The sequence below is a fragment of the Fonsecaea pedrosoi genome, assembly GCF_000835455.1.
Source record: "Fonsecaea pedrosoi CBS 271.37 unplaced genomic scaffold supercont1.9, whole genome shotgun sequence".
Lineage (NCBI taxonomy): Eukaryota > Fungi > Ascomycota > Eurotiomycetes > Chaetothyriales > Herpotrichiellaceae > Fonsecaea > Fonsecaea pedrosoi.
In genome coordinates this window covers 455,746-483,569 of record NW_013550607.1, presented here as the reverse complement: position 1 = coordinate 483,569, position 27,824 = coordinate 455,746, and the positions used below count along the sequence as shown (strand labels likewise).

General features: G+C 52.9%; 9 protein-coding genes across 9 annotated transcripts; 5 read left to right on the top strand and 4 right to left on the bottom strand.

The window, feature by feature from the left end:
- Window positions 1-602: 602 nt before the first annotated feature.
- Z517_12273 (uncharacterized protein) lies at window positions 603-1,957 on the top strand (the record flags this gene model as incomplete). The annotated part of the gene is made up of 2 exons (XM_013422687.1): window positions 603-712; window positions 781-1,957. 2 exons carry the CDS (start codon window positions 603-605, stop codon window positions 1,955-1,957), a joined length of 1,287 nt encoding a protein of 428 aa, XP_013278141.1.
- A 1,330-nt stretch (window positions 1,958-3,287) lies between these two features.
- Z517_12272 (uncharacterized protein) lies at window positions 3,288-6,616 on the bottom strand (the record flags this gene model as incomplete). Its single annotated transcript, XM_013422686.1, has 2 exons — window positions 3,288-6,375; window positions 6,459-6,616. The coding sequence occupies 2 exons, from the start codon at window positions 6,614-6,616 to the stop codon at window positions 3,288-3,290; spliced, it is 3,246 nt and encodes a 1,081-aa protein (XP_013278140.1).
- Window positions 6,617-8,171: 1,555 nt separating this feature from the next.
- Z517_12271 (uncharacterized protein) lies at window positions 8,172-9,107 on the bottom strand (the record flags this gene model as incomplete). The annotated part of the gene is made up of 1 exon (XM_013422685.1): window positions 8,172-9,107. One exon carries the CDS (start codon window positions 9,105-9,107, stop codon window positions 8,172-8,174), a length of 936 nt encoding a protein of 311 aa, XP_013278139.1.
- A 4,313-nt stretch (window positions 9,108-13,420) lies between these two features.
- Window positions 13,421-14,914, bottom strand: Z517_12270 (uncharacterized protein; the record flags this gene model as incomplete). Its single annotated transcript, XM_013422684.1, has 1 exon — window positions 13,421-14,914. The coding sequence occupies one exon, from the start codon at window positions 14,912-14,914 to the stop codon at window positions 13,421-13,423; it is 1,494 nt and encodes a 497-aa protein (XP_013278138.1).
- A 736-nt stretch (window positions 14,915-15,650) lies between these two features.
- Z517_12269 (uncharacterized protein) lies at window positions 15,651-16,541 on the top strand (the record flags this gene model as incomplete). The annotated part of the gene is made up of 1 exon (XM_013422683.1): window positions 15,651-16,541. The coding sequence occupies one exon, from the start codon at window positions 15,651-15,653 to the stop codon at window positions 16,539-16,541; it is 891 nt and encodes a 296-aa protein (XP_013278137.1).
- Window positions 16,542-19,249: 2,708 nt separating this feature from the next.
- Window positions 19,250-20,278, top strand: Z517_12268 (uncharacterized protein; the record flags this gene model as incomplete). The annotated part of the gene is made up of 1 exon (XM_013422682.1): window positions 19,250-20,278. The coding sequence occupies one exon, from the start codon at window positions 19,250-19,252 to the stop codon at window positions 20,276-20,278; it is 1,029 nt and encodes a 342-aa protein (XP_013278136.1).
- A 693-nt stretch (window positions 20,279-20,971) lies between these two features.
- Z517_12267 (uncharacterized protein) lies at window positions 20,972-22,401 on the top strand (the record flags this gene model as incomplete). The annotated part of the gene is made up of 2 exons (XM_013422681.1): window positions 20,972-21,059; window positions 21,182-22,401. 2 exons carry the CDS (start codon window positions 20,972-20,974, stop codon window positions 22,399-22,401), a joined length of 1,308 nt encoding a protein of 435 aa, XP_013278135.1.
- Window positions 22,402-23,770: 1,369 nt separating this feature from the next.
- On the bottom strand, window positions 23,771-25,117 carry Z517_12266 (uncharacterized protein; the record flags this gene model as incomplete). The annotated part of the gene is made up of 1 exon (XM_013422680.1): window positions 23,771-25,117. The coding sequence occupies one exon, from the start codon at window positions 25,115-25,117 to the stop codon at window positions 23,771-23,773; it is 1,347 nt and encodes a 448-aa protein (XP_013278134.1).
- An 864-nt stretch (window positions 25,118-25,981) lies between these two features.
- On the top strand, window positions 25,982-27,481 carry Z517_12265 (uncharacterized protein; the record flags this gene model as incomplete). Its single annotated transcript, XM_013422679.1, has 1 exon — window positions 25,982-27,481. One exon carries the CDS (start codon window positions 25,982-25,984, stop codon window positions 27,479-27,481), a length of 1,500 nt encoding a protein of 499 aa, XP_013278133.1.
- Between the last annotated feature and the right edge of the window lie 343 nt (window positions 27,482-27,824).

Genomic DNA, 27,824 nt, shown 5'->3' with positions numbered 1-27,824 from the left:
CTTTTTGGACACCCGTTTGCCTGGTGACGGGGATGGTAACACGGTATGTTTGTAGACACCCAAATACACCAAACAGCACGAATCAAACGGGGCGAAGCATCACGACATACGCCACGGCAGATGGCAGATGGCAGACGGCGTTGCCACTAGTTAAAGGAGCCTAAGAGTGAGGCTGCCCCTCGAAAGTTGAGGGAAACGTGTATCTTAGGGAAGGAACACATCAGTCACCACCTGCCTAGTCAAGTGGTACAAGCTTTAGTCTCATGCTTAAGGTATTGTCAGGCTATTCCTCTTTTGGACTCAAGCCAACAAGTGAATATCAACATGTATGTGGGTGCCACAGCCGAGTGACAGTCTGGCTGCTTGTTTTCGCTGCTGCCACAACACATCCTCACCGCCTCAGTCCAAACCATGACTGACGGTACTTTAGCATTCACAGATATCATGACATCTGGTGAATCCGACTGTCCAGCCTAGCGGTGAGGCAGAGCTCGGAACAAGCCAAGCGTACATCCGATTCGCTCCTGTCACTTCACACGCAAAGTATCCGAAAGCTGCTACCTAGAAAGTGTGAGAAAATCCTCATCTCGTCCATCGCTATGATGCATCCTCCGTCTTCAAAGGGAACACAGAGTCGTCGTCGTTGGATACAGTTCGCATTCGTGGCCTTCTGCCTCTTCGCCCTCGATATGTCCGGGTTGTGGGGGTGGCTGTAAGTATTGATTGCGGCAACGGCCGGCATACCTATCATTTGACGGGGACACTGACTTTCTGCTCAAGATGGCCCTTTTCAAACAGCCCACCGGATCTGTCATCGGCCTCAATAACGGTAGGGGATACGCTCCTCGAAAAGCTACGCAAGGAGTACAACTACCCGGGCCTCGCCGCCGCTTCCAGCAGACATGGCGACTTTTCCTCTGCGGTTACTGGTCTGAGGCGGATAGGGGCCTCGCTCAAGATCACCAAGGACGATCAATTTCATCTGGCGTCAAACACCAAGGCGATGACGGCCACTACCTTTGCAATTCTGGTTCAAGCTGGACATTTGCGGTGGGATTCCACACTGGAGGAAGCCATTCCCTCTCTCGCTGATTCTATGGCCGAGGAGCACAAGAGCACCACGATCAAGATGTTGACGTCGCATCGATCAGGCCTCGATATTGACTGGGCTGCCGATACCCCGTTCTATGAGTCCTTGTACAGGCCCGACATATCCCCGAAGCAGGGTCGATGGTTGATGGTCCAGAAAGCATTGACCCAATCTCCAGCGAGAACCAAGGGCAAATTTTGTTACGACAACACCAACTATTTGATCACTGCCGCCATCATAGAGTTGATCACCGGAAGTACCTGGGAAGACTTTGTCCAGACTCGAATTTTCGAGCCTCTGGGCATGCAACACACAGGGTTTGGGCCCAACGATGAGACCAACGTCACTTCCATCTGCAATCCCTGGCCACACCGGTGGGTGTCGGAGCCGTATGGAGCGGCGGAACCTGTTTCAGACGTCGACTTTGACCACCGCGACAAACCGCCGGCTTTCAACCCAGCCGCGCGGGTTCATGCGCCGATGGCACAGTACAACAAGTTCCTGCAGGCTCACATCGATGGAGTCAACGGGTTAGACACGCCTCTCGGGCTGTCTCAGGAGATGTTCAAATTCCTGCACACGCCCTACGCAGACGACGACATCTACACGCCCGGTGGGTGGCATTGTCAACGGCGGAACCCAGACGGCTCCGTCTACAGCATTTCGCACCCGGGGAGCAACAGGTACAACTACGTGGTCGCGTACGCTGTCATTGGGAACGGTGGTGGTGGTGGTGGTGGTGAAGAGGACCGCGAGGGAACGTACATGGTCATGACCAACATCGGTGGACTGGGCGTTGGCGACGGGTTGCGCAAGATCGCCGATGATCTGATAGACGGACGTCTCACGCTTTTTTCCCACGGTTGAATACGTGCATCGATGTTGTTTTGAGTGGAAAAACGGGGCGTAGAATGGCTTGTTCTGCGTGCTCTAAGGGGAAAAGGAAAGGCGTTTTTGGGGAGCAACACTGATAGATAACTACCACGTTCAGAGAACGGCAGAACGGTAGAGGGCGGATTCATGACGAATGGTCATTTCACTCAATGATAATATTACCCAAGTACGAGGTGCCTGCCTACAGTACTCCGTGCAAGCAGTGCTCGAAGTCCGGACTTCGTAATATGTCCTGTCTGCACCACCATCATCTCCATCTCCATCTCCGATCTCCACCGTCCCCACGGCCAACAAGCCTTGCAAGCCCCAATTCTGGATACAAACGGCAACGGCGAGCTAGCTGAGTACATAATAGCTCCGATGAGGTACCTCGTACATACATATGTATGTCAGAAACTGACCATTTCGTAAGCCCCTCCTCGCTCCTTTTTTTTTTTGGCGACCTCGGAGCCGATGGAACGAACCACCGCTACACGATCCACGATATATGCGATATACGCATTGGTCAGTGGCACCAGTGACCTGGCCTGGCCTGACCATCCACTGGGATCAATAATCCTCGTAAGTCGGAGGGGGCGGAAATCGGGGCCATGTACGGAATAGAACTGGCCACTGCGGAGCCGAAAAGCGAAAAGCGAGGTACGGCGGCCCCAGTGCCATACTATCGTGGTATTACGTTCTGTGAGCAGCCTAGATACTGAAAACGCATGCACGAATCGGTTGACCTATTGCCTATCCAGCCCAGAATTGGTCATGGTACAACCAGATCCTCGCTCACATTCGGACATTCCCCGTAAAGCCCTCTTCAACCAGACGATGAAATACGATCGCTCGGGGTGATGGGAGCTGGCTGTCCGACGTTCTCTCCGTGGATATCCAATTCATGCCTGGGTCAGCCAGAGTCTCGCTCCCATCAGAGCCTAAAAAGCCACGGTACGTCTTCCCATTCTGGCCCTTCTTTCTCCACCAATTGGACATGTCTGTGTTTTGGGACCCTTCGCGTCGGTGACGAGGTGCATTGGCCGGGATTGAGCCACTGACAGAAATCTTCTCACATGATCTAAGCATCATCATCATCAGCAAGCCTGAGACAAACGTCTTACTGGGAATGAACTGACCAAACAATTGTCATCGACCACTATAGTGCCGCCTGCCTCGCCAAACCCTCCCCCGGTGACTCCTGTCATCTGGCCTCTTTGGATCGCCAATGCAAACCTAGCAAGCACCCCCTCCTGCTTTGACAATAGATGTTAGATGCCATTGCAGCCTAGCGTGGGGGATGGCGTGGAGGTGCGTGCGTCCGTCAAATCATATGGAGACTCGACATAATCCATGCCCTGACCAACAGCTCGTCCATGGAACCTACCGTGACAAAACTGTCTTCTGCAGTGCGCCTCAGTTCCACATCGTTCTGACTGGTGATCTCGTAGCTGCGGTGCATTGCCCGACGACTTCGGAGTCCACTGGAAGCCACGGCTCCAGAGCCATCGTCATCCTCATCGCTATCGTCGTCGTCTGCACCCCGAGTGCGTCGGCTCCGTCGACCTCCAAATCTGAGAGACGAGTGCACCCCTCCACCAGGATTAGCAACGTCGATCCCTTTTTCTGCCGCCTCGCGTTCTCGACTGTCGCCTCCGGGACCGAAGATTTTGACGGTACTGTCAATGCCGCTGCAAGCAATCATAGGCTCATACGGGTGGCCCTGAACCACATTGACAACCTCGCCGTCTCCTTCCAGAATATTGAGGATCTTGCACGTCTTCCTGTCCCAGATGAAGAAATTGCCATCATCGGAGCCGCTGACAACGTACTCATCATTGAGACCACAGAAATTCACGTCCTTGACAGTCCGTGTATTACAATGGCCTTTGTAAACTTTGGTATGTGACGTGTAGGGTACCTGGAGATTCACCGAAGCTCGTTCACGATACCGCGCAAACCCGATACGCCGTCGGAAGAAGAGACGTTCCGGAGCCTCCCCATCGTCGTCGTCTTCCTCGGTCTCTGAAGTGTCTGATTCCCATTCTTCGCCCTCGATATTGTCTTCGTTTCCATCTTCGTCCGCATCCTCGACGTGGACAGTAAGTGGAGTGCCCATTTCTACATCTGGCTGGCTGGATCCCTCCGTGGTCTCGTGCGGAGTTTGGGCCGACTCCGTTGAAGACTCCCCCAAGTGGGTTCTCACAATGTCGATAGCTTCAACAATGCGTTCCTCTTCGTCCGGGTCGATGTCTTCTTGAGACCGTTCTTCCTCCAAATCTGAGCTGGCCAACCGAAGTCTCAACCCCCCAAACGCTCGGTTCACAAAATCGAACGTAACCCCTTCCGCGGCACGCATGAGTAGGGAGCGGCCTACCTTAAGCCCCCAGAACCTGGTTGCTGCGCCCTTGTCCATCACGCGTATTGTCGTGGAGGGATTCGACGGGTCAGACCGAGTCTCAGACATACCATGGCTGGCTACCAGCTCAATATTGCCGAGGGCTCTCGTGAAAGCCTGCACAGCCGACTTCTGATTCCGAAAAACATGACGAGTTTCGTCCCGCTCGAAACGATTTGTGTCTAGGTCCACAACCGGGGTCTCCTCTTCTGCCAGATCCAAGAGATAGGCTTCCAATTTCGGCACAAAGGTTTGTACCGTGTCCTCTCGATCGAGGGGAAATCGAGGACTATCGGTACTCACGTTGGGCGGCCGCTTAAACCCTTGCAACACCGCAACTTGCCCACCATCTAGCCACAGAAGAATGGCTTTCAGGAAGTCGTAGCAAAATCTCGACTCTTTGCAGATGTTCTTACCTTCGTGAGCAGCAGGTCTAATCTGGTCGAATTGTGCGAGCCGAACATCCGGGGCTGAGGTGAGGCTTTGCAAACGTCCACCGAGGGTGCGGGCCAAACAGCCAGCTGCTTGCACGAATCGCCAACTCGATTGTCGATTTCTCCTCAAGGTATTTTGTAGGGTGACATCCTCCTCACTCGGGTTTATCGGGTATGACCATGTACGGATGACCTCGTCCATCTGAGGAAGCAGCGAGGCACATCGGCCAAGGGCACTAGTAAATGCGGCCGTATGGGGTGTGAGATCTGAAGTCCCCTCTAGAGACGCAGAAACATCGGCGCTTAATGAGGCAGAGAAGTCAAACAAGGTCTTGCGGAGTTGAATGAGTGATCTTGCCACCCGTTCACTCGATTTCTGAGCTTCCGAGAGCAGGAGCTCATGAGCTGACGGGGTCCCGGCCGTCGTTTCGGACATGGGGGAAGGGATAGGGATAAGCTCAGACTCTCCGTCAGCGAACCTTGCCAACAGAGCAGTGCGGCCCTCTTCTGGACGGTCGTCCGGAACCCTCCGTAGACGCCTACTGGGATTGGCTGCATCGCCCAGACTGCTGGAAGAGGCGTTCGCTTTTCCCCTCTTCCTTTTGCGGCCGGAAAAGCTTCTAAGCAGGAAACCTTCATGGGCTCGGGCATCGGCTTCCCTCACGTCGGGCGACTGGACGATATCAAAACTGTAGATATGATCTGAAGACCAAGAGGCCACGAGATTGTTGGGGTTGGCATCACTGATCTTGCACGCCGTGATATGCCCATGTCCACGCGGTCCCATCTTGCGCTTGTTGTTAGGCCCAAATCGTCTAACACACCTGGTTGCGTCAGCCATGGCCTCGTCTTCCGGGGAGCCCGCGTCAGGCTTTCGAGTGCCAGGTTGGCCCTTCTCAGAGCCCAGATCTCGACCAAGCATGCGCCTGTCGTGCAAAAAGCAATGAAGATGAGCCCCACCAAGCGCAATGTACTGTGGCTGACTGGGCGCGCAGGAGATGGTGTTCAAATCGAGGGCGTATTTCTTGTAAGAAATGAGGGGAGGAGGCGAGTCGCCACTGTCGCTCTGAGCTCCCTGGTGAAATCGTGCGAAGCCCCGGAGACCCCGAGGAGCAGGATATGCTGACGAAGGCTGTCTGAGATCCCATTGTCGCACATCGCCATCCTCGGAGCACGTCAAGAACAGGTAAGGACTGGACTCGGTCACTATTCTCTTTGTGCGATCTGAGTGGCTTCGATATACCCGACAGTTGGTATTGCCTTCATTCAGCCACCTCGCGTTCCGAAAGAACCTGTTGAACCTCCGGCTTCTTGTGCCTGCGTCGCTCGACGTGCTCTGGCTCGCAGCTCCAGCATATTCCAGATCGAAGACGCGGACTTCGGAGTCTCCGGCGCATGTAACAACGGTGTGGTCGCCCGAGTGGGGCATGAACTTGACTGAGAAGATGTTTGCATGGTGACCGGTGCTCACACTTGTGTTCAGCGTGAAGGGCTGGGTACTGCCAGGTGCATTGTAATCCCAGATATTGAGATAGGTATCATCGGAGCCTGAAGCCAGAAGGTTGCCACTTTTCGACCAACTACCAGAGACAGTATCAGCACAGGTGTCCCTTACGCACGCAACGAGAACGGAGGGGGACGGCAGAATTGGTGAGACCTATACCAGAGGGCATTGACGCAACCGGTGTGAGCTCCAAGCTCATTGACAATATCCAAATCTTCCACCCAAGACTTATCCCCATACAGAGTTTTAATGGACCTGCTTCTTCTTGTCTCGCCCAAAGATCGCTTCAGTAGCCGAAGGTCAAACTTGTCGCCCATGTCGTATCAGCCGGGGGGCAACTGAAGTCTGTAAACTGAGGAGGGGATGAATTGACACATGCAAGATACGAAGCCTTGTGCCGACGAGGATGACCTCGGCTGAGGGCGCAGTGGATGTGATGTGAGGTTTGTTCGGTGCCGGCTCAAATTGTGCACGCACGGGGAACTATGAACGAGGCTAACGGTGGAGGGAGCATGTGGTTTCTGAGTTGCACCGAGTATTGTGGAAGCGCTCGGCTAAAATGGTGGCAAAGCGAGCGCTGGAAGAGGGCAGCAGTCTGTGAGAGACGATACAGAGTGGTTCTTGGTAAGAAGCTGGCACCCAAGAGAGAGCAAAGCCTTGGATCTAGAGAGGGACTTAGTGATGTGGGCGCAGTCAGAGGGATGTGTTTACGCCATGCTGAGTGATGGCGGAGGCGGAGGTGCGGACCATACAATAACCATCAAGATGGAAAATGAGGGAAGAACCCAAGCATTGCCGTCACCGTTACTGGCACCACGACCCGCCAAACGGAAATGGTTGTTAGCCTTGCTGGTGCCACTAGTGCTTCTGAGGGCCACTAAATGCCACTAGTTCAACCCCGCGCAGGTCACCAAGGCTCAGGCATTAGCAAACTCCTCGTAATGCTCATGGCTTTACTCGTATTTGTACATCCGTCCAGTATTACGCCTATCGGCCACTTATGTACAAGTAGTATTCAGCAAGTAGTAACCCTATCGCTCGGGTCTTTTTTGTCATTCGGCGTCCTCCCTCCTCGAGTTCCGCATCTACTACTACTCGTACAGTAAGTAGATACAAGCTACTTTCAAACTCTTGAGAATCCACCCTCGGTAGAATCCCTTCCCAATCATTCGTCAGACCCTCAATGCAAGGCATTATTTGATATTTCAACAATTCTGCTCAATGGGTTTTTCTTCTTCTTTCCAACAAGGAAGTTTCATCCAGTGTTCTCCCTCGAGCGATGGGGCTCCCGTGAAACACCGTTTCCCAGCCTTTCGTGCTCATAGTACATGTTTGCCTCCTTGTCTTCTGTAACGCCTCCCGGGTATACCCCATTACCAGCCGAAGCATATCCCACGTAATACTCGCTGGCCATTTATCTGGCCCCGTGATCCACACCCTTTTTTTTTCAATATGCGCCTCCTGTTTCGGGAAGTTGCTAGGATGGCTATACGCCAAACAGCTTCATTGTTCTCGTACAACGCCGTGTGCCATGGCTCCGGAAAAGCCTCTTTGCAGCTCCCACTCTGAGCCACAGCGACTGATGTCCATAGAATAAGGCCTCCCGGTTTTAGAGCCCTCGCCCTGTTGTGCGTGCACCTCGGTTCTCAATCGCTTGCTCTAGAGTGAGGGCAGACGCGTCTCCTTGCATTTCACAAGCCATATGGGGTGTTTCTTCCGGCAGCGGTGGATCGAGTAGATCATGATAACCATTTGAGCTCGGTATTGGTAGGCCCGCAGGGGGGTGTGGCAAACTTTGTCTTGTTGCTGCCTACAACCACAATGCCCGCTAGCAGTCGCGACTATCGCGACTTTGGACCCGGTTTGCCTCACCTAACTATCATCTGTGCGGCGTTTTTTGCTCGTGAGTGATTTTCGAACGTTCTCCATTGCGGTAATTGCACTTTCGATCTGCTCGGCCTCTCCCGCGAGCTCTTGAAGCATTAGTTCCAATTCGACACACCGGCGCCGAAGCCTGATAATCTCTTCTCTAAGAACCTCAACAGAGCCCGAAGTCAGAATGGGATCGTTTGCCACGGGGGTCGTGGAACCAGAAACCGGCCTCGTCTCGGGAAGCTTTTCCTTACCGGACTCGAGTTCTTCAATTCGTTTCTGCAGCGCTGCCCGTTCTCGCTCCCACCCTTCTCGCTCCAGTCTGAATCGTCGCGCTTCGTCAGCTCCCTTGAGTTGTAGTTGCGATGACATAGCCACGATTTGTCTCCACTGTGCACCATCTGCTGACGATTGCTGATGAACTTCGTCACGTGATTTGACCAGATCCTGGACCTGACTTTCCAATGCATCCACCTGTTGCTGGAGCCTTATTTTGTCCTCGGTCAACGTGTTGATTTCGTGATCGGACACTTGCGACTTCTTGTCCAAAGCGGTGCACCGAATCTGAGACCTTGAAAAAGCGGCCAACAACTGGTCATGTTCACGTTGTAGAGTCTGAAGCGCGAGAGTCTTGGTCGAAATCTGATGTTGTAGGTCTTGGAGGTGAGAAGTGTGGGCAGCCTGAGTTGTCGTGGGAGAGTATTGTACATATTCCGAACTCCCTGTCCGCGGATATTGGATTGACGGTGGTGACGGCAGCGTGCGGCTGGATGGTTGAGATTGCATGGGCGACTGTGCTGAGCCAAAAACCGAACTGGAAGACGAGGCATGAGGCGACTGCCCCGAACCCGAGGCCGTCTGCTCGTATGGTTGATTTCTTTTCAACTCTTCCCCTTGAAGGATTGGGGGAAGTCCTTGTTCGAATGGACGTGGCATCTGGACAGCTGGGTGCTCAAGTGTGCGACGTTGGTGATCATCACTTCGAGGAGTGTCTGGCGGAAGGGGTGCTTTGCGGGGGTCATTTATAGATGTGGGAGCTGCCGAAGATTGCCCATGGATAGATAAACGACGTATGTCGTTTACAAATGGGGGCGGAACAACATCAGCCAGGGGGGGTAACCCCGGTTTCGACGTAACTACGTGTGACTGTATGAGGCGACTCGTATTTCGAAGTTCATTGAGGGTCCATGTAAGAGACTGTTTGAGGCCTAGCTTAGTCACTTCGACTCCGATAGACTTTTTTGGTCCCGTCAGCACTTCCCGTTCCAATGGGGCGGACCGGGGCTTACCTCGAAAGGGCTTTTTTGCCCTGTTGAAATGGCCAGAGCTCGAGTGACCTCTGATTGAAGCTCCAAGAACCCATGTACGAGGTCCAGCACCAGCGACTCGGTATCTGAACAGTTGCCGCATGATCCGCGCCACGCTTGATGATGGGGTATATCTTCTGGAGGGGGGGCGGGAGGGCGATGCTCTCCCGGGTAAACATACGAGCTGGTCTGGGGGGCGAAAGGCGGTCGTCAGTCACTCTCACCAATAGACGTGCCCATCCAAACCCTTCCGAGGATATGGTTATGGCGTCTATGCGACCACCAGTCACATACCTGAGGGTATATCCTGCTCTTGGACGATTGCATGTCTGTTTCTAACCTCTCCGGTATATAATCCAGTCGCGGACGCTTGTCCGGAGGCTCTTCCAACTCCACCCGTGGACTGGTGCTCCCGGGAGACCAGAAGTATCTAGCAGGAGATGATCGGTCTGTGGTACGTCGCTGGTGAGATTGGTCCATAGGCAGGTCGCGTTTTCGGGGTGTCTGATGCAACGACGGCGAGAAAGGACCATCTACCCCTCGGCGAGAGGGTTCAGGCGCACTGGTGACACGGGAGAGGAGGAGGCTGGAAGCCATAGAGGTATTGGGCTTCACATCTTCTGGCTCATCTGGAGAATAGAAATCACCGTCCATCCCTTCCACCGATCTCGCACCAACTTCTGGTCCTTTGTTAAACGGGAGTGGCGTGTGCAAGGCAACATTTGAGGGGACAGTGGCTGAGGAAGAGGACGCGTGTGGCAAACCAGCGCGAGGACAAGGAGGGTCGGTCTAGGACGAGGACTTTTTTTTCTTCTCGGTTTAGGCGCCGTGTAATCGTACGTACCTTCCCGCCTAAGTTATCGTAAAGGACGGGCGCGGGAGGCAAATCCTTGATATTGCATACTCGCGGACTGCGACGAGAGCCAGGACGGGTACCATAGCATGCCTAAGCAGGCATGGGGGAGACTGTACAGTATGTTATGTCCTTGACTGGATCACCCTGCAGCTAGGAAGGAAATGGGATCGAGCAAAGACCAGGGCGAGGTAACAGAGATGGTGATCGTCGATTGGACCGTGGAAAGGCGGGCACCAGGGGATAAAGAGGATCTGGTCGAGAGAAGGCAGAGATCGAGAAGGATTGGAGAAGAGGAGCAAGAGCTATGATAATTGGAGTCAGCCCGCAGGAAGTACGAGGTAAATTTTGGGAATGGAAAAAGATCCAGAGATCACCGCGCTCCGTACTTTGTTTCGAAGAAGTTTAGTACGCAGTGGGCGCATGGATCACTTTACCAGCAGGGCGCCAACGGTCAAAGTTTAGTCTCCCGCCAGACAAGGATACTGCAACGGGCAGCCTGGTGGTGCGTCTCGGCCGCGAGGGCCATCTTTTTTGGGAAATGGGAGCTCCGATTCGCCTACGCAGAGGGCCTTGAGGGTTTCCAGGTGGGTGAACTGTTTGCTTCGCTCCGCGTGTTTGTCCATTGTAACAGAGTTGTTCTGTAAAAGGTGCGCTTGCTCCTTTGGGCTCGCCACGGCTGGCGTGTTTTCGGGATGCGAATGAGGCCAGCTATTGTGTCATTGGCAGGGCGGAATGGATCTGGAAGTGCCTATCGGAGGTTGACCTCGACGACTGACATCAAAAAACTAACCCGAGGGGGGAAGTGGTGTAAGGATTGCTGGAGTCAAGGAAAGGGCACCCATGGGGGACCTAACATTCCACGAGAGATAACGTGATCCAAGACAGAGAAAAGGAAAAGGGGGGGGAGGAGGGGGAGGAAGCGAGTGTCATGCACAACAAGGAGGTCGAGGGAAAAAAAAGATCCTATACCCAAAGGCAGATGCAATGCCTTGTTGGGAAGTTCCCCAGCCTATCTAGGGAAAGCTTCAAGGCAAGGGAAGCTGGCTGACTCGTCGCCGCCTTGGGTGAATGGCGCTCAATGGGTAAGAGCAGCGAGAACCAGTCATCGGCCACCACTAACAGCACTTCACATCCATCCCACCTCCCACCAGGTGATTACCCCTACAAGTCTCCAGCTGGTGCCAACTGCAGACAACAGCCGACAGCCAACAGCCAACAGCCAACGGCAGCCACCCTTCCGAAATTCTTACCTGATCAATTGCCACTGCTGCACTCCATAACTTTGTGTTGTAACCTCTCCAGCTCCAGTTTTCCGATGACTACAGTTGACCACAGTATTAGATAAGCCACTCACTAAACCCGATCCCTACCCATCTCCTCCGGAGCCAAGCGCGGCCGCAAAAGAGACCCATCGACAGAACGAAAGATGAACCGACTACCAAATGGATCAGTGACCACAAGCTCGGCCGTGTGGACTAGGGCCTCCAATGCCTAGCCAGCAAAATGGGACAAGAGAGGGGACTCCGTTGGACAAGGCAAGTACAAATGTGGTACATGGGCACTAGGTACCTACATCACATCGAAAAGAGGGCTCTTCTCACGCTCCTTGAAAGGTATCGGCACCCGAGGACAGGCCACGATCAGGCATACCACGTGGGTGCTAGTAACATTGACCCAAGGTAGGGATATGTATATCACCCAACTCTTTTGATCCTTGAGATACTGGGTCGCTAGCCATGATCGAGACAGGCAAGTCGTGAAGGAATGTCATGGGCCAATTCACACCGAATACTTGCCGAATCCTGCAGGGTCCACGACCAAGACAAATCCAACGTTATCATGCTCTGGTGTCTCTGCCTTTACAAGTAGTAGTGCCAGTTCTCGCACGAAACGAATCCCTTCGCAGGCTAGCACTTATCCGGTTAGAGATCTGCAGAGCAAAGTATACCGCCCTTGCCTCTCCCTCCTGACCACCACGCCTCTTGGTCTCGCCGCAGGCCGCAAGAACGCATAGCGAGATTCACACAAGACTGCTCCTACTAGAATTAGAAAGAGAGAGGTACTGGATTACTACGGGCCCCTGGCAGGGATAGCATGACGAATCAGAATTCTCAAGCACTGCCGAAAGGTTTTGAGAGGAGCCGAGACGGAAGCGGTTTCTTGCAATGAAACCAGTAAGAGAGACATCTCTGCTCTGAGTAATGGGCGATAGCGAAAAAAAAAAAAATAATTACTCTTCATTCAAGTCAAGTGGTCAATGCACCTGGACTCGGGCCGAAGAGAAGAGGGGGGCGTATTATTCATCCAGCCCCTCGACAGTCATGGGCAAAAACGTCGGCAGTTCTCCACTGACATGCAGCGGCACCAGGGAGCGGTTGACGTTTGGCTCTAGGAACGAGCAGGAGAATGGAGGGGAGAAGCTTGGTAGATCGGCCCTCAACTTTCATCCCTACGATTGTGGGGGCAACTAGGTAAGATGGGCCAAAGCTTCTGCACCAACTTACAGTAGCTACACTATAACTAATTCAATCCTAGTGAATTGACTCGGAACACATCTTGGACCTTTCCCTGGGATTGCCCTCGTCATTCTGCATCTCAAGGGGGCCTTCTTCGGTCGCCCATGATTCGACCGACTCGGTCCTCCCTTTTCACCACGAGTCCCACTATCCCGACACCCTCCGGTCGCCAAGAACTCGGATATGTAGTGGGAAGGTCTTCTCGAAGCTCACTGCCACTCTCTGTGACCTCGCTTCGGGTTAATCCACCGTCCCTTTTCTGTGAAATACTACTCCATCGTTCTCCTCGCTTGAACCATCGAAATGGCTCTTTGGTCGCGCTCCAAACAACACAGATTCCCCTCTACATCTTCGATTCAAGCCGAAAACCTTGTCAGCAGATCTTCCCTTTGCGGGAATGCGCACCCTTGAGGAGTTTGCGCCAGGAGGACGACATCTAGGAACGGGTTTCTTTCCAAGCTTCTCTTGTGTCTTGTTCTTTGGGTGTGACGACACCAAAGCTTCGAGCACACTCGTTCAGATCCAGCGTGCTCTTCCGCGCTGAGTTGTTGTAGTGCTATCGCCGCGGCTCTAAGAAACCTTGCCTCGTAGGTTCCAAATACCCATCCTGGCAGTGTCAGGGATTAATTCTACAGAAGGATGTAACTCCACGTCCGACAGAGCTTGTTGGACTTCGCTCGCAAGCCGCTCTTGTTGCTCCCGAAGCATGAGGCCTTCTATTGCCCTGCAGATACAAATCTCTTGTAGTATCTGCTCAGCGAGTGTGTGGTGCATCTCGATCAACGTTTCAAGTGACGACGCCTCCAGTGACCCATGTACTCTTAGACCCGCCAATAAAGCCGCACACGCTCTAACTCGGTCGTGCACAGCGGACACCAAGGCTGACCATTGTGGGTCTATCGGGTGGGGACAATATGCTTTCTCCTCGCTCTTACCCTCACGAAACAGATTGTCTGCAACGTTGGTTGGACGCCTGGAAGACGCGTCAAGGTACCAGTTTTCAAAGGTCATCATGACAGCCTCCAGTAGTCCATCCTGGCCGCTGACCTCGTGCAGCTCTTCTAGGCAACCTGCAAGCAAGAGTAATGTGTCTGACCCTGCATGCTCTACATCTTGACGGCTCCGTTCCTGGTCGAGCCACCTCCTGACGGCGAAGGCGTTTATTTTCGCCTGTCGATCATGACACAGGGACCTGAGGGTGCGTAGCTGATGTTTCACCCCCTTAGATTCTGTCTGGAGCTGCGATTTGATAGATGCCTCGTAATGCTGGAAAGTGGCCGCAGACTTTTCGTATACGAGAGACAGTTGGAGAAGTTCGTCTTCCTGACGCGCAACTTCTGTGCCAGGTATGGCGCGGGCTATAGAGCCGGAACGACCGGCGACGTGTTGGGAATCCGAGGGCAAGACCGGGACGACAGAGGTTGAGATCGTTGTTGGCTTCTTGAGACTGTAATGTTGCAGGTTGGCGTTAAAGTCTGGTTTTTTGCCCAGTCTCGCTGTTGGTCTAGCAGAGGAAGACGACACATTTCCTCCAGCAAACACGTGGGGGTCGACCTTGGAGACGACTTCTCGTGAAGTTCCAGTATCGGGGTTAGGTCTCGGCGGCGCTGACGCGCTCAAGGCTCTATTGTGCGACTTTGAGACCGGCAATCGTGTGTCGGCGGAAGATTTCGTTGAAATGCCATGTTGCGAGCGCGAAGATGCCGTAGCGGTTGCCACTTTAGGCGCACTTGAGGTAGGGCGTAGGGTGGTTGCACTACTTGATGACTGACTCCTAGAGTGGCCGGGTACGAGACGACTAGCACGTGCAGCAGCATTGACTGTACTAGTCTTCGTGGCAATGCGAGAACCACGAGGCTTCGACGGGTCGCTGCGAAGTCCTCCAGATGCCTCGTTGGTGGCGCGGAGACATGCCGGGGGCGGTTGCAGCCTTGTCGGTTCTTTTGCATCTAGCTGAATCTTGCGCGGCGCCTTGCCGGTTGTCGCTGCTGAAGAAGCGTCAGGCAAAAGGGAAGAATTGGTCTTGATTGGGGACAGGCTTCTTGTAGGGATATTAGTAGGCATGACACATTAGTCATGGCGCTTATCGGTCAGGGCTCCGTTTCAATGTCGGTCCGCTTCAGCGATGGAGGGAAAAGAAACTAAATACTGTTTCAGATCAGCTGGATAGTTGTCACTGGGGGCATGGTTCAGGGTGTTGTTTGGGTTTGGACGAGTGAGAAAACAGAAGGTGAACCAACCCGGTCGGGGAGTGTAGCGATAATAAGCCACAGGTATGTGGCCGAACAGAGCAGGTGTTCCGAGCTAAGCCTAAAAGTCTCCTATTCGTCAACCGAAGCCTTTCCCGTTCTTCCTCCTGACTTTGCCTGTTTGCAATGCTATCCAATTCTCAGGTAAAAATCAGTGTCATCACAATGTACTTGGTAGGTACAGCGTACGTGAGTGAAGCTCCCTTTCATACCCATCTAGTGTACTGCAAAAGATGAAGACAGATTTCAGAGAGCAACAGTCCCTCGCATATCACGAGTCAGGCCGCCAGCTACAGTTCTCTCGGAGACATATTGTATGTGTCCGAGAGAGCCAGGCCTGACAATTCTGCTACATTTAAGAACCTCTTTCTTCGAGGCGATCCATAGGATTCTGTTCATTCTGCACCGAAAGAGTTGCTGTGTGACCACCGAGAAGTGAACGCAAATTATCGCGGGCCAGTCATCAAAACTGAGCGTGGGCTACCCTGCGATTCTTACATCCACCGGATCAGACGGTCTTTAGCATTTGCACCCAGACAGCGAACGCCACCATGGCCACTGATGACGGACACGCGGTATATAAAATGTTCAACGATGCAAACTTCACCAAGGTATATGCGGAGAGTGCCGAGAAGATGACTGGGCACTTTGCCGATCTGCTCATCAAACAATCAAAGTTGGACGAACTGTCTGAGAATGAGGAGTTGGTAGTGCTGGACCAGGCTTGTGGGACGGGAATTGTCTCGGAGCACCTAGTCAAAATGTTGAATAACAAGCAAAGAGCCGACCTGGACCTCACCTGCGCAGATTTTTCGGACACTATGATCGAATTCGTTGGTCCGCGGATTCGTGGGTTCGGGGTCAAAAGTGCCCATGCCGTCAAAGCAGATGTCATGGACACCAAACTACCCAGCAACAAATTTAGCCATGTTTTTCTCAACTTTGGACCCATGATTTTCTCAGACTGGAAGGTCGGCATGACCGAAACCCACCGCATTTTGCAGCCTGGCGGCACTTTGGCCATGTCTTCATGGATGGAACTCGGCTGGTACGACGATGTGAAAGATGCCTTTGCCACAGATCCAGAAATCCCCTCGTTCCCGTCAATAAAACAACTTTGTGAGCTAATCAACTCGGATGGGCGATGGAGTGAGGTGGACTGGATTCGAGACAATGTGGCACAAATTGGGTTTGTTGATGTGGATGTGCGAGAGGCGCCCCATACCAGCATATTAAGTGGCGTTGACCAGTTCACCCGCTTGATGACTGGGATGGTGGGTTTGGTGCAGCAAAAGACATGGACCGCGGAGGAACAGGAGAAATACAGAGACAGGGCGACGAATGCTGTGGTGTCCTACATGAGACAAAAGTACGGCGACGGGGAGATCAAGTGGGACTGGGTCGCCATTCTGACTACTGCCAGGAAGGCTGGGACAGCATGAAAATCGGATCCGAAACTTGGTAATCTGGTCTGGAGCTTTCGATTTGCATGTATGCAGGCATCAAGGAAGAAGCATATGTGACCATTCAGGGGAGACTAACTAGGTACTTGGTGAACGACGACTCTCGTCTCCCAGAACGCTCACTTTATCATAGAGGGATTAACTCCGAGCTGGATCCGTAATAGGCTGCTGTGTGTACTCGTAATCTTTCATCCTTGCCATTACGCGGAGAACGAGGGATATATTGGAGGGTTTTTCGAGAAACTCGTCCGAGTTACAAGCGCAGAGTGAGCGGGACTTTTTGTCTGCGCCTCCCAAACACCCGCAGCCCCATGTTCCGTACCTCCCCAAAGTGCCTAGTGCTAGGTATATGTGCCTCTGGACAAGGTCCTGTACCTAGTTTACCACCAGGAATGAACCCATTGCTCCTGTGTACTCGGTACACGTAATTATTACAAGTACTTTGTACTACAACGGTAAGAACATGCGAACCGTCACAGAAAAAGTCTATTTTTGCCACCACCTGCTTTGAGGCTCATTGAAACATGCTCTATTTGCACGAAATTCCCCCCTTTGTCCTTTATTTTCACCTCTTTTGTCGATTTTCGGCCGTGATGCTTGACACTTTGACACTCATGTCAGAACAAACTTTGAAACTCTGCCAAAACGTTTGCTGTTGCTTCTCGCCACAAATATGCTCACCATTGTTGTCGTCGACCAGCCCAGGTCTTTGAACGGCGTTAACGCCATTCGCCATTCGACCTCGAATCTTGGGTAGAAGGTGATGTGATATGATTGTCAGCCCCTTTCTGTGCGGCAGACGATCTTCTACGAGGTACACCGTCCCCAATCACCGTCCACCATCTGCGTAATGAGACTTTTCAAAGTATGTAACGGCCTTTTGTCTTTTTGGCCACTACGGCCCGGGCAATCCCTGCCAGCTGTCCTGAGATGACTGCATCGTTCGAAATGCGCCTTGATCAAAATTTAAATGCTTGCCTGCACCTCCATGCCACATCGCAGGAGCCACCTGGAGGATCAGGGCCACGGACTTGTTCTTTGGTACACTCCATCCTTTTGCACTGCCATCAAGTATTATTGGGGCCTGAGCAGACTATATTGGAATTGGTGATGAGTGGGAATCCAACTCTCAAAGGCTTTGATCCTTGCGGAGAAGGCGAGTACTGTATCCTGCTTGCCTTGTCCTGCCTTAATCTGTGCCGTGTCAATAAACCTCAACCTCGATGGAGTCCTCGGGCCTCAATCTCTCTTGTGAGCCTTCGACGCAACTAATCCTACATTGTAGATTCAATAAGCTGTTTTCGGTGAGATGGTGAGAATTTTGTTTCCTTAGGACGAACCCCCTTTTTCTATCGCATGCAATTGCCAGGGGGAGGATGTCATCGCCTGGGAAAGGATTCGTTGTGGAAAATCATTACTCGTCCTTCAACGTTTCACGATGATCGTGGTCTGGGCTGAGCGGGTAGCCTTCTGGGCCGAGGCGTCAACAACGGGAGAATCAAATGGGTGGAGACAGGAGCACTGTCTCGACGTATGTAGGTAACGCACTGACTGGATAGGAAGCTTTCAGGTCTCCGCAAGCCGACCAACAGCCATTTAGGGGGTCGCCAGATCTGAATATGTGTGCAGATTTCCACGTGGGAAAGTTCCCAAGTTGGCGAGACTATCGGGATTGATGCCTGTGAATGGAAAAGCAGTGGGCCTGAGATAAACATGTGAGGCCCAAAGCGACACAAATGGCGTGGTTTGTTCAGCGCAAAGCTGACGCTGGCTCGACGCAGGGGAGCGCAGCTGAAAACAAGCTGTCATAGCCCAGCACCGGTCACTTCCAAGGAGCAGGATGTCCTCCTAATGTCATCCGTAAAAGCTTCGACGTGGTATTCTTGTCGCTGAGGTAGTAGTCTTGCTCGCATCGGGCCGTGTGAGTCCTATAAAGGGAAACATCGCATCGGAAGGCGGTCGACTCTTTTGAAAATAATCCAGAACAGAACACCAAAGCAAGATGATATTACATGAAGCCTTCTCGGTACCTGTACATAGATTGATTTAATGCACGACAGACACACGCAAGGGCCCTGCGAGCACCAATAAGCCACTCAGCCAAGCGGCAACCTGCAGCGCGAGAACCAAGTCCAGCTAAAGGCTGGCCGCTAAATTCCAGTTAAAACCGGGCCCTGACATTATCGCCGGGCGAGCCCATCACATCACATCCACCATCACAACATTCCCCCCAGCGCCCCCCGATCTAGACTCCCTGACAAGGGCGCTGCGGTTAGGACCAATCTCCACCTCCGCAATTTTGTAACTAGGATCGAGCAACACCTCTTCCTCCTGACACTTCCGTCGAACATTCCTTTTCTCAAACCACCAGCCATTTGGAACCACCTCCACCAGCAACCTCAGAGGCTCTTGTGCCTCGAGTGTTGCTGGGTCTTTATCTTCCTGTCAGACTTTGCGTTGATACTCGAACAAAAGCACACCGCGAGCGCCTCGAAGGTGCCAGTAAGTGGAGCGCTTTGTGATTCTACGGTTTTCCGGAAGTCTGGCGATAGCCCTCTGCACAACAACAGATCCTAGAATCCCTACCACCGATCGCACGATTATGTCGTCTTTCGCTACCTTATTCAGCTGAATCATTGCATCACTCAACATCCAGGATCCAGGATTGCTTCTTTTCCACATCCACCATGTCGCCGCTGACAAAACCCCTCTTGAACCTCTCCGCTACCTCCGACGGTCAAACGTTGACGAGCCTTCCCATCGATTCCTCTCCGCCAATCCGGGCAGAAGATATCGAGTTGCCGCCATCTCCTTCGGACCTCGAACCTGAGTTATCCTCCTCTCCTTCACCTAGATCATCTCCTTCGAGGAGTGTTGAGACACTTCCGAAACACACCCACTTGCTTACACAGAACATCACACCGTCGCGTCCTCGAGCTGCATCTCCGCCCAGAAGAGTGAGGCCACTGTCAGTGGGAAGTTTGATCAACGCGCCGCCTATGCAGAGAGCTCATTCGTCGCCTGGTGTGGACGCCTCAGGCCGGTACATTACTCCTTATGGTGTCCCCAGAAGACCGTCTTCGCCACTACATTCAGGCAGAAGAAGAAGCCCGTTGCGTGCGGCCGTGGAAGACACTCATCCCGGCGTTCCATCCTGGAGTGGTCTAAATATTGAACCGAACATACCAGAACATGAAGAGCTTGAACTGAGCGTAGACGTGGATGTGTCACAACCCTCACCCATGTCTTCCCTCTCCCATACATTCCCGAGAGCGCGTCGGCGAGGTGCACTGCCACTTCACCAGAGCGCAAGCGCCCCAGCTCTATACACGAGGGCTATGAGTCCTAGTGTATCTGGAAGGACATCACCATCTCCGTCCTTCGCACCACAGAAGTACACCTACGAGCCATACCCCATGTATTCTCTCAGCTCTGCTTCGAGCATGCCCAGTACTCCAACGTCGTTACGTTCTCGGTCGCCGTCTATCAGCTCGCTGGAGACAATAGAGGATGCACCAGATGCAGAAGTGGCGGCAGTACTTGAAGAAGAGGAAGCAAAGTTGAGGGGGGAGGATGCGGATGCGGGCGACTCGCGGCGAAGAAGCTCTCTCGAGATTCGTGGGGGCAACCTGAGGAGTAACAAGGAAAGAAAGCGATGGTCGGTCTGTGGAGCGGAACGAAGAGCGGACTTTTCTTTGGAACCCATTGAAGAATAATTAGGGAGGCACATTTTGTCCAGAGCACGCAACACAGGGCTTGCGCGCTGGAGCCGCGGCAATGGCTCACGCAACATTCGAATCGATTTTGGTATGGAGTCGGGAATGAGAAAGGCCTCGACCCAGAAAGGGCCTACGAAAGAATTGCGGGTCCATGGGAGGCGGCGCCTTTTCAGAGATACCCACCGTGCAAGCAATTCGGTATTATTTTTACATTCATGAGGCATGGCATAGCATAGCGTTGCATAGCAAAAAGACGTGAGACCAGGCAGCAGAGGACACGTTATGAACTCTGATGAGAAATGCGAGCATCAAACCACCTTGTCAGAATTTTGGTTTTTCTGGTTATCTTATATATTGACGGTTGACTCGATTCGTGCTCGATAATGTGTTCATCCAGCCTCGCCAGGCACATTTTTAGCGCCGGATGTGAGCCCACTCTTACTCGGTACAAAAGAGACAACAGGCGCAAGGCTGCACCCTGCATAAATAACATCTGGCCAGAATCAGCCTCACCCTTCCGTCCCTTCAATCCTTCGCTGCGCCGCCGAAACGCACCACTACTACCCGCAGTGAAATCGAAAGTCTTTTCTCTACCCCCTGAAGAAATATTCGCGATTATCCCATACATGTCGCGGACTACAATACAAGAGCTGTCAAGGCTCTCATAAACCATAAAACTTCCCAAGGGCAATGGACTCCTCCTTCGAGAAACATGGCTTTGACGAGTCGGCATTCGAGGACAAGGGCCTGTCAGGGCTGAGGACATTCGATGCGTTCCGTGAGTGTCGCCCCGTCGTTCCTCCAGGGAGGCAGATCGCACCTTTGTGACCTGATCCGACTCTGTGTCTGCATTGCCTTGTGTATAGCAGAACCCCCGTTACTGATCATTCCTTCTAATAGCGAAAACTAAACCGAACTACACCTCTGCGACCACGCGCGGTGGCCAATGGACCCTCGCCCTAATAATCCTATGCCTCTGTCTCACTGCGTCGGAGCTGCGCACGTGGTGGCGGGGGACCGAAACCCACCATTTCAGCGTTGAGCGCGGCGTGGGCCACGAGCTCCAGTTGAACCTCGATATTGTCGTGGCGATGCCGTGTCGCGACCTCCATGTCAACGTCCAGGATGCGGCGATGGACCGAATTATGGCCGGCGACCTGCTGAAAAAGGAGGACACGAACTTTGAGCTCTGGCTGGACCCGCGGAAGTTGTTTCGGCTGAGGAAATTGCAGCAGGGCATCTACCACGGTCTGCACGAAGGAGATAGGAAGAGGAAGAAGGCCGAGGAGGAAGATTCTCACGTGGGCCACGTCTTGGGACACATGCGCGAGAACAAGGGCCGCAAGTTCGCCCGCTCGCCCAAGCTCCAGAAACACATGCCAGTCGACAGCTGTCGCATCTACGGGTCCCTCGAGGGCAACAAAGTGCAAGGCGACTTCCACATCACCGCGCGAGGACACGGCTACATGGAATTCGGCATGCAGTCACATCTCGACCACAATCTGTTCAATTTCTCGCACCATATCAACGAGCTCAGCTTCGGCCCCCATTACCCTAACCTCCTGAATCCGCTGGACAAAACGAGCGACACCACCGACGCGCACTTTATGCGCTATCAGTACTACCTCTCCATTGTGCCCACGATCTTCACGAAGCGCCGAGTCGCAACCAAGAGTGGCAGCTTGGACCCGGCGGCGCTGCCACAGCCTCCCACGCTGGACATGGCGCCGAACACGCAGCGCGACAAGGACGGCGTCGTCCGCCACGTCCCGCACCCCGAGCAAGGGCGGGACACGAAATCCATCTTCACGAACCAATACGCCGCGCAGTCCCAGTCGCGCGAAGTGCCCTCCTCCACTGTCCCGGGCATCTTCTTCAAGTACGACATCGAGCCCATCCTCCTCATCGTCAGCGAGAGCAGGGCGAGCCTATTGGGCCTGTTGGTCCGCTTGGTCAACGTGATCAGCGGCGTGCTCGTGGGCGGCGGCTGGATGTTCCAGCTGTCCGAGTGGGCGGGCGAGGTTTGGGGCCGGAGGAAGCTGAGGAGGAGCGAGACGGGGCTCGGTGTCCTGGACGGCGCCAAACCCAACGGTGAGGCGAACGGGCATTTGAAGCATTGAGATTCCCCGCACCGGCCAAAAATGCGCCGAGAGTAGACCCAGTTGGACCTTACCAGAGCCGATTGAGGAAAGCATTTTTCAATGAGCAATGGGACATTGGATAGACATGCATGCGCAAAGAAAGGGCAGACATGTGCGAAGGATGAGACCGAGTCACAGTCACGATCCATCTACGAGTACTCATACGAGTACGCATCGGACCATCTATATATTTATCAAGCAATCAATCCACAATCCGCAACATACATGGGTTGCATGAATACCAAACACGATAACAGGGAGGATGGCACGTCTTCTTCTCTCCTCTCTCTCCTCTCCGCCCAGACCAAGCTAAGTCTATCTAGACCTTTCGTACATGAGTAGCGAGGACATCAGGGCACCCGGACACTCGATGACCGATAACCAATAGAAACCCTTCACCCACACCCGCTCATACGTGGTCCTAGAGAAGATTGATGTCATTCAGAAACGAGAATGAGAATGCTCGCCTATCTTGCCATCTGATATTATATGGGTCGTGCGCCAGGGGGGAAGAGTCTCTTCAATAGACCTACATGCATCCGGCATGCGTACAGGATGAATGGAGATTGAGTCGGCGGGCAGGCTGGTGCGGGCTGGAAGGGAGGTACTGTACAACTACAGTTTCTATACGGGACAGAAATCCTCCAGTCGTTGCATATGTAAACCATCAATATTGTTTGATTGACTTACAGACTGACTGTCTGTCTGTCAGTCAAGTTTTTCCGACTCTTTTTAACCCTAAGAACCCCAGAACTAGTCCTACACTTCTAAAAATGCTTCATGCCATCTCTTGTCATTCATTTCCATCGTCAGGTTGTTGGTACATTTTTCCTCTCCCAATCCTAAAAATGCGTGTAGTCCCAAATATAAACGCAGCCGTTATTTCCGGCAGACGAACCCCAAAAAGAAAAAGGCATCTCGTTACGACTTTTGTTCGAATAAATTGGCTGCGAGGCAGGATTTGATCTGGCATATTCCATCTCCAGGGCCTGGTGCTTGAACAGACTGAGGATTGTGGTTCAGTGCAACGTAGGGTCCCAGTAATCATCAATACAAGACGAAAAATGTTGACCGCTATTGCGCCATAACTCCCAGTCTGGTTGGGGTTGATTTTGTTCGAGGCGCACAACTACCAAGTCGCTGCGGGTCTCAATGTAGTCAAATGAGGACTAAATCGACTGTCCAGGCGATGGAGACCATGGTCGCCGTAGTGTATATTAGTTAAGTCGCAGGAGGCCGACTCGCGACTGAATTACGCCTCTGTCGAGTAGATACTCTTTGAGTCTCAGGTCCCTTTCTCCACGTAGAACGAGGAAACCCGAACTTAAAGAGGTTTATTGGGTGCCTTCTATGAAACTTCCCGGCCATGTATAACAACATCGCGGTACAGTTCTTCGGGCAGTTCTCTCACAATCCACACAGTCATCTTGATCACCTCATCAGCATTCAGGTTTGGAAAACTTCGCAGCATCTTCGCAGGACTGGGTTCCCCAAGAAGTTTGTCCTTCAGCAAGAGGAGCTGAGCAACAACACAGATGACGTTCAGATGCACGCCAAATGCGAACAAGAAGTCCCACAGTTTGAGCACCTCTGGAAGAGGTGGAGTGCAAGCACACAGTGTCAATACGGAAGGAAAGGCGTAGATCTTCGCCGGTAAAGACTTGCTGAGAAGGAAGGATGAGAGGGTCGGATTTATCTCCGACAAGATGCTGTCAATGAGGTCAAGACCTCTATGTACGCCGGACATGGTCGGGGAGAGGTACGTCGGAATATGCTCAGTCAATAGGCTTGTCAGGATCGCGTATGCCTGAGCCTCTGAGCGAGAAGCATATAGCAATGGAGCGGAGAGGACGTTGATGCCCTGGAGGTATGTGGATTGAGGATATCTCTGAGCAAATTCCGAGGGAGGATCGGAAGATTGTTCATCATGTATCCGCCAAGCGGTTGCATTCAACAGTCGGGTCAAACTTGCATCCGTCACGCGTCGCTTGAAAAGTGTATCGGTTGCCAACGTGCGGAAGACATCGTTGGAGATCTTCTCGTAGGCAGGACTACGACTTCGGTGTATGAGATCAAGATAGGTATCAGTCGAGAGAGGGCCGATGTTAAGAAGAGTCAACCACAGATATATTCGGTAATCGGACATGCCTTCTTTGGTTGCATTAACTCCACTGGTAAGGATAGAGTGCCGGAGCAAAGAGAGAGCGGTGGCAGCGGTGGTCCCAGGCGGCGGCCCATCACGAAGCGTCATTTCGAGGCTGGACTTGCGGGCATGCGTCAGAATATGGTTGGAGGAGGGATTTGAGAGAAGTGTAGGTGGCGGCTTGCGGTTGCGAGGCACATGAGGCAGAGGCGCATCACTGTTTGCGCGGGCGCGAGAATGGCTAACGGCGTTTGAAACAGTGGTATGTGGTTGTGTCGCCGCTGGCTGAGGTTGACTGAGCTGTTCGCGTGAGGGCTTGGTCAAGACCCCAGACCGAGGTCTCAGATTGGAAGATTGGGTGCCCATATTGCTGGTCGAGGAGAGCTGATTGTGGGATTGCAGCCGACGAAGACCGCGAGACCTTTCAGTAGAGGTCAAGTTATTCTTCTCAGGTGAGTCCGGAAGCCTGATAGAAACAGGGTCGGGAGAGGGAGCGGGCAGAAAGACATGGCGACCGGCGAGCTTGTGAGGGGAGATAGAAGTGGCAGTCATCGTGGTAGTACGTGAAGAGACGCGGGTGAGGCAAAGACGGAGGGCGCAGATGGTGGGATGCAGGCAAACGCGTCAACAGGTTTGGAGCTGGAGTTATTCCATATCTTGAGGGCGAGTGAGACTGGATCGCAGTTGGAGAAGGTCCAAAACCTTCAGCTTTTGGGTCGCAGGGTGTTTGGTGTTTGGTGTTTGGTGTTGCAGCCCAGCCACGAGTTTAACAGTTGTTGGCTGAACGGCCCTGAGGACCCCGCCATGTCCCCCTAACACAGGCTTTGGTCTGACGCGATCTGACGCGTGATCCTGGCACTGCGTTTCTGGGGTGCGAGATGCCGCAGCCAGGAACCCGAGGCATCACCATCAGCAGCAATCAGTGCCAGCACCAAGTGTAACGACAAAATGATCGTCAAAGTTCGTGGCTTACGATCCCCTTCGCATGTCGATGACCTGCAGCACAAAGCAAGATGGACACCATGGGAAATCGTTCCGGTCATCTCCTCGATAATCCAGATTCCCAGCCACTCGCCTACCTAACCGATGGCGCCATACTCGTACGAGGAGGAAAGATAACCCAGTACCGAGTAAGCTGCTCCCTATTTCCCTGTGCAGGAAGCCGTTTGTTGATCCACACACTCCGCCAGCGACAACTCCGACAACAGCTTGCAAAATGACCACTCCAACATCAATCTTCCTTTTCACTACTCACCAACGAGTGCAAAACACTGTCATCTATCCGAGGCTTCATCCAGCATAAATTTTCGTTCCAGCTATGATAACACATAGATAACACGGCGGGCAGAGAGAGACGGAACTTTGAGGTCTTGCGTTTCCACCTAGTCAGAGAAATTCCCCCACGTTACACGAAGAATGGCCGGACGTCGACCCTCCGAGACCAGTGCTCTTCTCAACGACCATGGGATTGATGACTTCCGGAAGTCTGTTGAACAAATCGATCAGAGAATATACGGCACAGGTGACGAGGAGGAGTCCTCGGTTTTCACAGGTCCGGATCTTGACACGACATGGAAGACGGAGACCAAGCTTCTGGCTCGGTATTCGGGTCCGTTGATCCTGACCTATATCTTGCAATACTCCTTCAGCTTGGTCACAGTGTATGTTGCCGGACGTCTGGGGACAAAGGAGCTGGGAGCAGCATCCCTAGCCACGATGACAGCCAATATTACGGGATTGTGCGTCTTTGAGGGCCTCGCAACCAGCCTGGACACATTGACGTCGCAGGCATTTGGGAACGATAAGAAACATCTGGTTGGTCTCCATGTTCAACGCATGAGTCTAATGGTTTGTGTGGTCACCATCCCGATAGGCGCTATCTGGATTTGTTCTCCCTGGATTCTGTCAGCTATCGTGCCCGAAAAGGACGAGGCTCTTCTGGCTGGTACTTTCATGCGCATCTACTTGGCTGGCGCTCCCGCTTGGGCCATCTTTGAAGCTGGAAAGCGTTTGTGCCAGGCCCAGGGCGATTTTACTGCCTCGCTCGTGGTTGTTTTGGTCTGTGCTCCTCTGAACATCCTTTGGAACTGGCTCCTGGTGTTTCATTTCCACCTGGGCTTTGCAGGTGCTGCTTGGGCCGTGGTCATATCCAATAACCTTCAGCCGATTGTTCTAGCTCTGTATGTCGCCTACATTGCCCCCTCAAACCTACAATGTTGGCCAGGCTTGGACTTGCGACGAGCATGCCAAAACTGGGGTCCCATGATCAAATTGGCCGTCCCAGGCGTCCTCATGACCTTTTCAGAATGGTTCGCCTTTGACATTCTTACAATTGCAGCTGGATATCTGAGTGAGCCAGACCTTGCTGCTCAGTCTGTTTTAATGACGGTGGTTGTGACCATGTATCATATCCCATTTCCCATCTCGATCGCAGCGTCGACAAGATTCGGCAATCTCATCGGATATGGAGCGTTAAATGCTGCGCGGAAGGCTTGGAAGACGCACTATCTGATCTTCATGTGCATTGGGATATTTGATGTCATCTTGCTGACATCTTGTCGACATGTCATCGCAGCTATTTTCACCACGGACGACGCGGTGAGGGCAATCATCGCCTCCGTCATGCCAATAACCGCAGCCGCCCAATTCTTTGACGCACTCCTTGCTATCTCAAATGCTCTTTTGCGTGGACTTGGGAGACAAAAGGTCGGTGGTTGGGTCAATCTGGGGGTCTACTATCTATTCGCTCTTCCGTTGTCATTCTTCTTGTGTTTTGGTCCGCCTCAGATGGGCTTGGGTGGCATGTGGATTGGCCCATGTACAGGACTCGGATGCGCAACAATCATCATGGCCACGTACATGCGGCTGACCGACTGGCAAAAAGCTGTCGAAGATGCACGAGCACGGGAGGAGTAGTCGGTAGGGACGGGAAGGGACTTGATGTACCCTAAGTCCGTCCGGACTTTCCATCCAGGGGTGTGTTTGCTCTAGGATACGGCCGGATAAGTCGAGTGCAAGGTGTTTGAAGGATTCGAAATCTCTCAACGTTGCGGTGCTTCCTATCGTCCACCAACAAGCGACTCTCATGCAGCCAACAACCCGACTACGTGCTGATACGACAGCATTATAGCCTTTGGAAGGATCTCCCGGGACGCTCAGCTGACTGGTTCTTTTAACATCCCCTCGTGTCCACCACCAGATTCGATGCATTTGAAAGGTCAATGCCTTAACGAATGCATTGTTCCGGCTCTCGGCATGA